At 55.8% G+C, this 12,500-nt stretch overlaps 1 protein-coding gene across 3 annotated transcripts in view; it reads right to left on the bottom strand.

Moving 5' to 3' along the window:
* Positions 1-6: 6 nt before the first annotated feature.
* The window catches only part of LOC125022345 (wings apart-like protein homolog), a 26,957-nt gene continuing 14,463 nt past the window's right edge, over positions 7-12,500 (bottom strand). For all 3 annotated transcript variants that reach the window (XM_047608946.1, XM_047608945.1, XM_047608948.1), the window contains exons 6-20: positions 11,504-11,599; positions 11,232-11,420; positions 8,372-8,508; positions 8,115-8,226; positions 7,760-8,017; positions 7,426-7,537; positions 7,237-7,334; positions 7,028-7,104; positions 5,259-5,395; positions 4,863-4,978; positions 3,885-4,139; positions 3,589-3,808; positions 3,415-3,503; positions 1,488-1,583; positions 7-1,323 (exon numbers count right to left, since the gene is read on the bottom strand). In XM_047608946.1, coding sequence (XP_047464902.1) covers positions 1,258-1,323; positions 1,488-1,583; positions 3,415-3,503; positions 3,589-3,808; positions 3,885-4,139; positions 4,863-4,978; positions 5,259-5,395; positions 7,028-7,104; positions 7,237-7,334; positions 7,426-7,537; positions 7,760-8,017; positions 8,115-8,226; positions 8,372-8,508; positions 11,232-11,420; positions 11,504-11,599 — 2,058 coding nt within the window. In that variant the 3' untranslated portion in view covers positions 7-1,257. The remainder of the gene's footprint in view (positions 1,324-1,487; positions 1,584-3,414; positions 3,504-3,588; positions 3,809-3,884; positions 4,140-4,862; positions 4,979-5,258; positions 5,396-7,027; positions 7,105-7,236; positions 7,335-7,425; positions 7,538-7,759; positions 8,018-8,114; positions 8,227-8,371; positions 8,509-11,231; positions 11,421-11,503; positions 11,600-12,500) is intronic.

The following is a 12,500-nucleotide window of genomic DNA, read 5'->3' as shown; positions in this document are numbered from 1 at the left end:
AGGAAATTACTGAAAGTATCAACTTTTATTCTTTTAAAATTATTTACACGAGTCAAACGGCTCCGTCCCAAACAACAACGTCCCGCTCACAGAAAAGCTTTAGAAAAACAAAAATAGAGTCCCATTCACAAAAAGTAGAGTCTAAGTCTAAATTCGGATTCCACCCCCCCCCCTCCTCCCCTCCTCCCCCCGCCCTCCTCCTCCTCCTCCCCCTCCTCCCTCTCTCCCTCCTCCTCCTCCTCCCCCTCCCTCCTCCTCCACCTTTCCTCCCCCTCCTCCTCTATTTACACTCCAACTATGTACAAAGAAAAGCTCGTTCCAGACGTCTGAGTAAAGCTGTAAACGTTTAAAGGAGGGAGATGAGAACCAGCGGAACCAAAGAAAACACCACCAGTTAAAACAAAGAACAGACGACAGACGGAACCAGGAACTGGAGGGAACCAGGAACTAGAGGGAACCAGGAACCAGATGGAACCAGGAGGAACCAGGTTCCAGAGGGAACCAGGAGGAACCAGGTTCCAGAGGGAACCAGGAGGAACCAGGTTCCAGAGGGAACTAGGAACCAGAGACTCCATGTTTAAGTGCCTCTCGTGTCTCGTGTCCAGGTGGAACTGAGGAGTCTGGAGCTCCTCCTCCCTCGGATGACCGGTGTGCTGGGGTCGACCCAGGTGCATCATGGGAGCTGGAGTCTCTGTGCAGGTCTTGGTCGTGGTGGACGAGACTTTTCCGAGTCTCTTGAGTCTGAAAAACAACTTTTAAAACTCTCCAGTTGATAAATTACATCCTCTCTGCCTGGTGAAATGCATGATGGGAACGAGGGTCTGAGGAATGGCAACGGAAAGGGTGAGGAGGAACGGGCCCTGGTCCAGAGGGTCCTGGTCCAGAGGGTCCTGGTCCAGGTCCAGAGGGTCCAGGTCCAGAGGGTCCAGAGGGTCCTGGTCCAGGTCCAGAGGGTCCTGGTCCTGGTCCAGAGGGTCCAGGTCCAGAGGGTCCTGGTCCTGGTCCAGAGCAGGGGGATGGATTCTTAGACCGGAACCAGTTTGTAGTTCCCAGGAGGATTCACTCAGTTCCTTCTTTTAAGACGGGAGATCAAACTGAACACTGGTCTGGCTCTTCATCCACAGAGACAGAAAAACACAGAGGAGCAGGAGGAGGAGGAGGAGGAGGAGAGGAGGAGGAGGAGGAGGAGGAGGAGCAGGAGGAGGAGGAGCAGGAGGAGCAGGAGCAGGAGGTCAGAGACAGAGGGAGGGAGGTTTTCTAACAGTGCTCCAGGTAGTCGATGATCCTGGAGATAGATTTCTGTCCCGTGGTTCCAACGTCACACTGTGGAAAAAAACTCATCCATCAACCATCAACAGGATCTAATAATCAGATCAGATAATAATCAGATCAGATAATAATCAGATCAGATAATAATCCATTAATCAGATCAGATAATAATCAGATCAGATAATAATCCATTAATCAGATCAGATAATAATACTCACAGTGAGGTTCATGAAGTTCAGGAACTTCTTCAGCATTTCTGTCATGATGGAGAAGTCTCCTTTAGGAAGGTTCTCCCTCACAGTAGTCACATTCATCTGGGACAGAGAGGACACGTTAGGTCAGAGGGGTGAGGGTGTGAGGGGGTGAGGGGGTGAGAGGGTGAGAGGGTGAGGGTGAGAGGGTGAGGGGGTGAGAGGGTGAGGGAGTGAGAGGGTGAGAGGGTGAGGGTGAGAGGGTGAGAGGGTGAGGGGGTGAGAGGGTGAGGGAGTGAGAGGGTGAGGGTGAGGGTGAGGGGGTGAGGGGTGAGGGTGAGGGGGTGATAGGGGGTAAAGGGGGTGAGAGGGTGAGGGTGAGAGGGTGAGAGGGGGTGGGGCTGATAGGGTGAGAGGGTGAAAGTGAGGGGGTGAGGGGGTGAGAGGGTGAGGGTGAGGGGGTGAGGGGGTGATAGGGGGTAAAGGGGTGAGAGGGTGAGGGTGAGAGGGGGTGGGGCTGATAGGGTGAGAGGGTGAGGGGGTGAGAGGGTGAGGGAGTGAGAGGGTGAGAGGGTGAAGGGGTGAGAGGGTGAGGGTGAGAGGGTGAGAGGGTGAGGGGGTGAGAGGGTGAGGGAGTGAGAGGGTGAGGGTGAGAGGGTGAGGGAGTGAGAGGGTGAGGGTGAGGGTGAGGGGGGGTGAGGGGGTGAGGGTGAGGGGTGATAGGGGGTAAAGGGGGTGAGAGGGTGAGGGTGAGAGGGTGAGAGGGGGTGGGGCTGATAGGGTGAGAGGGTGAAAGTGAGGGGGCGAGGGGCTGAGAGGGTGAGGGTGTGAGAGGGTGAGGGGTGAGGGTGTGAGAGGGTGATAGGGTGAGAGGGTGAGAGGGGGTGAGGGTGTGAGAGGGTGATAGGGTGAGAGGGTGAGGGAGTGAGAGGGTGAGGGTGAGGGGGTGATAGGGGGTAAAGGGGGTGAGAGGGTGAGAGGGTGAGGGAGTGAGAGGGTGAGGGTGAGGGTGAGGGGGTGAGGGGGTGAGGGTGAGGGGGTGATAGGGGGTAAAGGGGGTGAGAGGGTGAGGGTGAGAGGGTGAGAGGGGGTGGGGCTGATAGGGTGAGAGGGTGAAAGTGAGGGGGTGAGGGGGTGAGAGGGTGAGGGTGAGGGGGTGATAGGGGGTAAAGGGGGTGAGGGGGTAAAGGGGGTGAGAGGGTGAGGGTGAGAGGGGGTGGGGCTGATAGGGTGAGGGTGAGAGGGTGAGGGGGTGAGAGGGTGAGGGAGTGAGAGGGTGAGAGGGTGAAGGGGTGAGAGGGTGAGGGTGAGAGGGTGAGGGAGTGAGAGGGTGAGGGTGAGGGTGAGGGGGTGAGGGGGTGAGGGTGAGGGGGTGATAGGGGGTAAAGGGGGTGAGAGGGTGAGGGTGAGAGGGTGAGAGGGGGTGGGGCTGATAGGGTGAGAGGGTGAAAGTGAGGGGGTGAGGGGCTGAGAGGGTGAGGGTGTGAGAGGGTGAGGGTGAGGGTGTGAGAGGGTGATAGGGTGAGAGGGTGAGAGGGTGAGAGGGGGTGAGGGTGTGAGAGGGTGATAGGGTGAGAGGGTGAGAGGGTGAGGGAGTGAGAGGGTGAGGGTGAGGGGGTGATAGGGGGTAAAGGGGGTGATAGGGTGAGAGTGAGAGGGTGAGAGGGGGTGATAGGGTGAGAGGGTGAGAGGGTGAGAGGGGGTGAGAGGGTGAGAGGGTGAGAGGGGGTGAGAGGTGAGGGTGAGAGGGCGAGAGGGTGAGAGGGTGAGAGGGGGTGAGAGGGTGAGAGGGGGTGAGAGGTGAGGGTGAGAGGGTGAGAGGGGGTGAGAGGGTGAGGGTGAGAGGGTGCGAGGGGGTGGGGCTGATAGGGTGAGGGTGAGAGGGTGATAGGGTGATAGGGTGAGGGGGTGATAGGGGGTAAAGGGGGTGAGAGGGTGAGAGGGTGAGACTGACCGGGCTTCCCTGGCAGAGGCATCCCAGCAGCAGTGCCGTGTACGAGGCTACGATACTGTCCTCCATGTGCTTCCCTGCATGTTGCAGAGCTGACAACAAACAACGATTCAAGCACTGAAGACATTAACTAACTAATGAATGAATGAGTGAATGAATGAATGAATGAGGAGGTACCTTTGTTCAGGTCCAGCTCCTCGTCCTCCTCCTCCTCCTTCTTCTTCTTCTCCTCGTCCTCCTGTTTGTCGGGGGCGTTGTCGTTGGCGACCCACTGGATCTCGCCGCCCGTCTCCTGCCACTGGCCAGACTGGTCCAGAGCCGGCTTAGGCGCCTCCTTGATGAGGTCATCAGTCTGCGCCTCCGCCAGGACGGCAGCACGCTCCCTCTGGAGGAACAGCTGGGAAGGAGGCGGAGTCACAGGTCTAATCTAATACTGTCTAGGACCCCAGGTTTATATGTACTGTGATGAATACCTGTACGAGGGCAGCGATGGCACTCAGAGGACCTCCTCCTGCTCCTCCTGCTCCTGCTCCTCCTCCTCCTGCTCCTGCTCCTCCTGCTCCTGCTCCTCCTCCTCCTGCTCCTCCTCCTCCTCCTCCTGCTCCGTCCTGAGGGCTGAGGAGGACGGTGGAGTCGCAGGGACCCTGACCTCCCTCCATCTCCATCTCCATCAGACTGTAGCGGTTCCTGGCGCTGTACTCCACCAGGTTGATGAGGAGACCCAGACCCTGGAGACATTCATCAAGGACTCAGGTCACACGTCCCAGCATGTCCCAGCATGTCCCAGCATGTCCCACCACGTCCCAGCACGTCCCACCACGTCCCACCACGTCCCACAAGGTCCCACCACGTCCCACAAGGTCCCACCACGTCCCACCACGTCCCAGCACGTCCCAGCATGTCCCACTATGTCCCACCACGTCCCAGCACGTCCCACCACGTCCCACCACGTCCCAGCACGTCCCACCACGTCCCAGCACGTCCCACCACGTCCCACCACGTCCCACCACGTCCCAGCACGTCCCAGCATGTCCCAGCATGTCCCACCACATCCCAGCACGTCCCACCACGTCCCACCACGTCCCACAAGGTCCCACCACGTCCCACAAGGTCCCACCACGTCCCACCATGTCCCAGCACGTCCCAGCATGTCCCACTATGTCCCACCACGTCCCACCACGTCCCAGCACGTCCCAGCATGTCCCACCACATCCCAGCACGTCCCACCAGGTCCCACCACGTCCCACCATGTCTCACCACGTCCCACCATGTCCCAGCACGTCCCAGCACGTCCCACCACATCCCACCACGTCCCACCACGTCCCAGCACGTCCCAGCACGTCCCAGCATGTCCCACCAGGTCCCAGCACGTCCCACCAGGTCCCACCACGTCCCACCATGTCCCCCCACACGGGGGACGTTGTGCAGGCTAAAGAAGGGAAGGAACTGACCAGTACTCTGACGTCGAAGCGCTGCTCCTGGGGGAGGAACTGAGGGACTCTGAGGACACAGTTCAGAGCCGTCATGATGAGCTGGTCCTGTTCTCCCGTCTTCGTGCTGCCCCACTCTGAGGACACGGGACAAGACCTTTAACAAACTACTCTGCAGAATATTAGAGCAGACAAACTGTGGCGAAGAAAACCTTTGTTATTTATGACCAGGACTGAAGAGGATCAGATATTTAATGACACGTAAAAGAAACAACAAACACACAAATAAATAAACAACATGAGACAACGTGAGGAATCTTTACTCATGTAAAACTAAACACTAAGGAGTTCTTTCAGGGCGTCTCTGTGAGGACAGTGTCCTCATTAAGAGCATGTGTTTATTATGGGATGTCTGACCGTTGTCGTGGGTCAGGTTCAGGAGGACCCCTATGACGGCCCTCATGCAGTCCTCCACCGCCTTCCCCACCACGGCCTGGTCACTGCTCACCTCCCGGCTGTAGCGCTGGATCATCCCCTCACACCTGCTCAGCGCCCTGCAGGGGGACAGGGGGGGACAGGACAGGGGGGGGACAGGGGGACAGGGAGGGGACAGGGAGGGGGACGGGGGGACGGGGAGGGGACAGGACAGGAAGGGGACAGGGGGACAGGGAGGGGACAGGACAGGGGGGGACAGGGAGGGGACAGGGGGGGACAGGACAGGGGGGGACAGGGGGAGGACAGGACAGGGGGGGGACAGGGGGACAGGAGGAGACAGAAGGACACCTCATATTATTCCACGCATCATTACTGAGGACATGTCTCCTCTGAGGAGTTTCCATCTGAGGCTTCGTCTCTAAAACTTGTCAGAGTCTTTTCATCTGGTCCTGAATCCGGATCATGTCTCCAAGACCAGAACCATGTGGTCCTGGTTCTGGTCCAGAGGCACACACACACACACACACAATAACACACACACACACACACACACACACACACACACACACACACACACACACACACACACACACACACAATAACACACACACACACACACACACACACACACACAGACACACACACACACACACAGACACACACACACACACACACACAATAACAGACACACACACACACACACACAATAACAGACACACACACACACACACACAAAACACACACACACACACACACACACACACACACACACACACACACACACACACAATAACACACACACACACACACAATAACAGACACACACACACACACACACACACACAGACACACACACACACACACACACACACAGACACACACACACACACACACACACACACACACAGACACACACACACACACACACACACACACAGCACACCACACCACACACACACACACACAATAACACACACACACACACACAATAACACACACACACACACACACACACACACACACACACACACACACACACACACACACACATAACACACACACACACACACACACACACACACACACACACAATAACACACACACACACACACAATAACAGACGACACACACACACAACACACAACACAACAACACACACACACACACACACACACAGACACACACACACACACAGACACACACACACACACACACACACACACACACACACACACACACACACACACACAGACACACACACACACACACAGACACACACACACACACACACACACACACACACACACACACACACACACACACACACACACACACACACACACAGACACACACACACACACACACACACAGTGCAGGTGGGGGAGCAGCTGGAACCAGTGATGGAGGAGAAGTTCTGGTTCACATCTACTCCAGCCCAGAGGGTCTATGGGGTCAGGACTCTGTGAGGCCGGTCCAGCACCTCCTCATCCTCCTCCTCCACCAGCACCTCCTCCTCCTCATCCAGCACCTCCTCCTCCAGCACCTCCTCCTCCTCCAGCACCTCCTCATCCAGCACCTCCTCCTCCTCCAGCACCTCCTCATCCAGCACCTCCTCCTCCTCATCCAGCACCTCCTCCTCCAACACCTCCTCCTCCAGCACCTCCTCCTCCAGCACCATCATCACCACTGGACCAGAACCAGCTGGTCTTGTACCTAATGAAGTGGCAGCGTGTTGATGTAAATGTTCTCACTTTGCAGAGGAGATGATGAGGGACGAGTCCTTGTAGGCGATCAGGTAGCTCTGGTTCTCTGGGTTATGGACGGTCACCTGGAACACAACAACACAACGACACAACGCACTGTGACTGGTGGAGGCAGGAGCAGTGGGAGGGGCTTAATGAAGTGAGCAGTGGGAGGGGCTTAATGAGGTGGGCAGTGGGAGGGGCTTGTGTGGTCTTACACTCTCCAGGACCCGTAAACACCTCTCCGCTCCCCACAGAGACGACACCAGCTTGTCCTTCTCGTCCTCACGGTTCAGGTTATTGACACATTCCTTCACTGAGACAGAGGACAGAGACGTGAGACGGACGTGAGACGGACGTGAGACGGACCAGTCAGCTGGGACTAGTAGGGAGACGCCATGTCTGACCTTTATCTACGATGTGGTCCAGTCCTCCCAGAAGACGGAGCTCCTCCTTGAACCAGTCTCCTGCTCGCTTTGACGTCAGAGACAGAAGCGTCTCCATGGCTAGATGACCCGTCTAGAGGACAGAGGACAGAGGACAGCTGATGGTTCTATTCTACATGGACAAGAGGTAGAAGAAGACAGAAGGAGAAGAAGAGCGCCCCACAGTGTCCCATAGTGTCCCACAGTGTCCCAGAGTGTCCCATAGTGTCCCACAGTGTCCCAGAGTGTCCCATAGTGTCCCACAGTGTCCCAGACTGTCCCATTGTGTCCCACAGTGTCCCACAGTGTCCCGTACCGTGATGTTCTGCAGGTCCAGGTGTTTGTTGTGGACCGTGTCACACAGCTTCCTGATCTTCTCCTTCATCTTAGCGATCTCTCTGGCGCTGAACTGGACCGTGTTGTCCATCCCTGTCCCGGTCCCGGTCCCGCCCCCCTGGTCCTGGTCCAGCTCCAGCAGACGGATCATGAGGTCTAGACAGGACCGGTCCAGGTCCATGTTCAAGCGGTCCCTGCTCAGGATGTACATGAGGGAGGCGGTGCACAGAGCCAGGTTCTGCAGAGACCAGAGAGGACAGTCATTAGTCCCCCCCACCTCTACCCCTCTAACCTGTGGACGGACGGGTGAGTCCGGTTCCTCTGGGGGGACCTACCGGGTGCTGAGGGGCGTCGTTGAGGGTCTTGAAGACCTGGGCCACCTTCCCTCTGGCCCGGAGGTGCATCCTGAAGCTGGGCATGGCACACCTGGTGGCCAGGCTGATCACACTGAGGACACAACACAACACAACACAACACAACACAACATCAGTGTGACCCAGAACCCAGACGGGACCGACCCAGATGTGCACAGCCTCATCCCCTCCATGTCCTAACTGGGCTCCCTACAGACCGCGTGGGGTCCAGGTCTCACCTAAGGCATCGTGTGTTGAGAGGCTGTCCACTCTTCAGCCCCGTCGCCAGGTACTCGAAGTCATCGGTGAACTCCTGGTTCTCTCCAAACTCCACCACGTCGTTGAAGTGCTTGACGTGTTGAACCACCGTGTAGAGCTGGGAACAGATCCCAGACGTTAGAGTATAAAAGCAGGAGGTGACAGGACACATGAAACCTTCACATCCATCCACAAACATCACCTGTTTAAATGTCTCCGATCTGTTTCATCTTGGTTTTCAGGTCGTCTTTAAACCAATTAGTCCGTTAACGTTGTGGCTGCATGAGCAGCTAAGTTAATTCAGACTGTAAAGAGTTACACTGAAATGAACCTGTTCGGTCCAAGTCACATGACCAGTTTACGACCACGTAGCATCAAGACGCTTCTGAGTCTGTTTCTAAACTTCAGCCTATAGATCAGGTTTTAACTAGTGTTTCTAGACCAAGTAAAACTAGACTGGTCCTAAATAACTGAGTCTTTTTCCTGAATGTTGTCGTCATGTTTGGTTCACGGAGGAGTCTAGTGATCTGGGACCACTAGACTCTAGGACCACTAGACTCTGGACTCTGGGACCACTGGACTCTGGACCCTGGGACCTCTAGACTCTGGGACCACTAGACTCTGGGACCACTGGACCCTGGGACCTCTAGACTCTGGGACCACTGGACTCTAGACTCTGGGACCACTAGACTCTGGGACCACTGGACTCTGGACCCTGGGACCTCTAGACTCTGGGACCACTAGACTCTGGGACCACTAGACTCTGGACTCTGGGACCACTGGACTCTGGGACCACTAGACTCTGGGACCACTAGACTCTAGACTCTGGGACCACTAGACTCTGGGACCTCTAGACTCTGGGACCTCTAGACTCTGGACTCTGGGACCTCTAGACTCAGGGACCTCTAGACTCAGGGACCTCTAGACTCTGGGACCACTAGACTCTGGACTCTGGGACCACTAGACTCAGGGACCTCTAGACTCTGGGACCACTAGACTCTGGGACCACTAGACTCTAGACTCTGGGACCTCTAGGACCACTGGACTCTGGGACCACTGGACTCTGGACCCTGGGACCACTAGACTCTAGGACCACTGGACTCTGGGACCTCTGGACTCTGGGACCCTGGGACCACTAGACTCTGGGACCACTGGACTCTGGGACCTCTAGACTCTGGGACAACTGGACTCTGGGACCACTGGACTCTGGACCCTGGGACCACTAGACTCTAGGACCACTGGACTCTGGGACCTCTGGACTCTGGGACCTCTGGACTCTGGGACCCTGGGACCACTAGACTCTGGGACCACTGGACTCTGGGACCTCTAGACTCTGGGACAACTGGACTCTGGGACCACTGGACTCTGGACCCTGGGACCTCTGGACTCTAGGACCACTGGAATCTAGGACCACTGGAATCTAGGACCACTGGAATCTAGGACCACTAGACTCTGGGACCACTAGACTCTAGGACCACTGGACTCTGGACCCTGGGACCTCTAACTCTGGGACCTCTAGACTCAGGGACCTCTAGACTCTGGGACCACTAGACTCTGGACTCTGGGACCACTAGACTCAGGGACCTCTAGACTCTGGGACCACTAGACTCTAGACTCTGGGACCTCTAGGACCACTGGACTCTGGGACCACTGGACTCTGGACCCTGGGACCACTAGACTCTAGGACCACTAGACTCTAGGACCACTGGACTCTGGGACCTCTGGACTCTGGGACCCTGGGACCACTAGACTCTGGGACCACTGGACTCTGGGACCTCTAGACTCTGGGACCACTGGACTCTGGGACCTCTAGACTCTGGGACAACTGGACTCTGGGACCACTGGACTCTGGGACCTCTGGACTCTGGGACCTCTGGACTCTGGGACCTCTGGACTCTGGGACCCTGGGACCACTAGACTCTGGGACCACTGGACTCTGGGACCTCTAGACTCTGGGACAACTGGACTCTGGGACCACTGGACTCTGGACCCTGGGACCTCTGGACTCTAGGACCACTGGAATCTAGGACCACTGGAATCTAGGACCACTAGACTCTGGGACCACTAGACTCTAGGACCACTGGACTCTGGACCCTGGGACCTCTAACTCTGGGACCTCTAGACTCTGGGACCACTGGACTCTGGGACCACTGGACTCTGGGACCACTGGACTCTGGGACCACTGGACTCTGGGACCACTGGACTCTGGGACCTCTAGACTCTGGACTCTGGGACCTCTAGACTCTGGGACCACTGGACCCTGGGACCTCTAGACTCTGGGACCACTGGACTCTAGACTCTGGGACCTCTAGACTCTGGGACCTCTAGACTCTGGGACCACTGGACTCTGGACCCTGGGACCTCTAACTCTGGGACCTCTAGACTCTGGGACCACTGGACTCTGGGACCACTGGACTCTGGGACCTCTAGACTCTGGGACCTCTAGACTCTGGACTCTGGGACCTCTAGACTCTGGGACCACTGGACTCTAGACTCTGGGACCACTGGACTCTAGACTCTGGGACCACTGGACTCTGGAGTCTGGGATCTCTAGACTCTGAACTCTAGGACCTCTAGACTCTGGGACCACTGGACTCTGGACTCTGGGACCACTGGACTCTGGAGTCTGGGATCTCTAGACTCTGAACTCTAGGACCTCTAGACTCTGGGACCACTGGACTCTGGACTCTGGGACCACTGGACTCTGGACCCTGGGACCACTGGACTCTGGACTCTGGGACCACTGGACTCTGGACTCTGGACCCTGGGACCACTAGACTCTAGGACCACTAGACGGCTAAAATGAAGAGATGAGAACACCACCAATGGTTTGGTTTTTACCTCCTTGTGTTCTTTGCGACATTTGAGCGTAGTGACGGGGTCCTGGTAGAGGTCCGTGGGGAGCGTGACGCATTTAGTGACCTTGGGAGGAGGAGGAGGAGCCTTGAACACACCATCATCCTTCTGAGAGTCGGGGGCCTCCTTGCCGGGCCCCCCAGCCGCTCCTCCGGCCGAACCCCCGGCCGACGCCTGGACAGACGGAGGCAGGAGCAGTCAGACATCTGTACTGTGTATGAGGAGCAGCATGACTCTACATGGACATGTGAACTTACAGCCGTGGCCGGAGCCTTGGAGAGGAAGGCCGGGGGGGGCTCCTCTTCACTCTCTACCGTCCAGTGTCTGGCGTTGTACACCGCTTTGGTGGGAGACTGGAAGACACACAGGAAATAAGACTTCAGACTGGTCCTCCTCCACAAACAAACATTCACTGTGAGTGAAATACATGAGTTTAATGGGAACATCTGACATGTCAGTCAGCAGTTACTATGTTACTGAAGAGGAAGAAGAAGATGATCAAGAACAAGAACAAGAAGGAAGAAGAAGAACAAGATGAAGGTGAAGAAGATGGAGGTGAAGAAGAAGAAAAAGAAAAAGAGGAAGAACAAGAAAAGAAGAAGAACAAGATAAGAAGAAGAGGAAGAAGAAGATGGAGGTGAAGAAGAAGAGGAAGAAGAGGAAGAACATGAAGAAGAGGAAGAAGAAGAAAGTGAAGAACATGAAGAACATGAAGAAGAAGAAGAAGAAAAAGAAGGAGAAGAGGAAGAGGATGGAGGTGAAAAAGAAGAAGAGGAAGAAGAGGAAGAACATGAAGAGGAAGAAGAGGAAGAAGAAGAAGAAAGTGAAGAAGATGAACGTGAAGAAGAAAGTGAAGAAGATGAAGAAGAAAAAGAAGAAGAAGAAGAGGAAGAAGAAGAAGGTAAAGAAGAAGAAGAGGAAGAGGAAGAAGAAGAAGGTAAAGAAGAAGAAGAGGAAGAAGAAGAAGAAGAAGAAGAAGAAGAAGAAGAGGAAGAAGAAGAGACTTCACCTTCTCTCTGTTTCTAAACTATGAAACAAGTAAACTGGTTTAACCCAGTCCGGACTGACGTCCCCCTCCCCCGTGTGGACAGGACAGTCCCTATGACCCATGTCCCTCTGATAAACAAATAAAACAGAGTGAGGGTCTCCATGGAAACAGAGGGAGACGGGTGGAGGACAACTGGATGGACGTTAAACTGGTGGCGTCCGCCAGCGTTGATCAAACAGCAGGACGCTCTCTCGTCTCTGGCTCGT

Source organism: Mugil cephalus, chromosome 16 (assembly GCF_022458985.1).
Source record: "Mugil cephalus isolate CIBA_MC_2020 chromosome 16, CIBA_Mcephalus_1.1, whole genome shotgun sequence".
NCBI lineage: Eukaryota > Metazoa > Chordata > Actinopteri > Mugiliformes > Mugilidae > Mugil > Mugil cephalus.
This window is presented reverse-complemented; position numbering and strand designations above follow the sequence as displayed.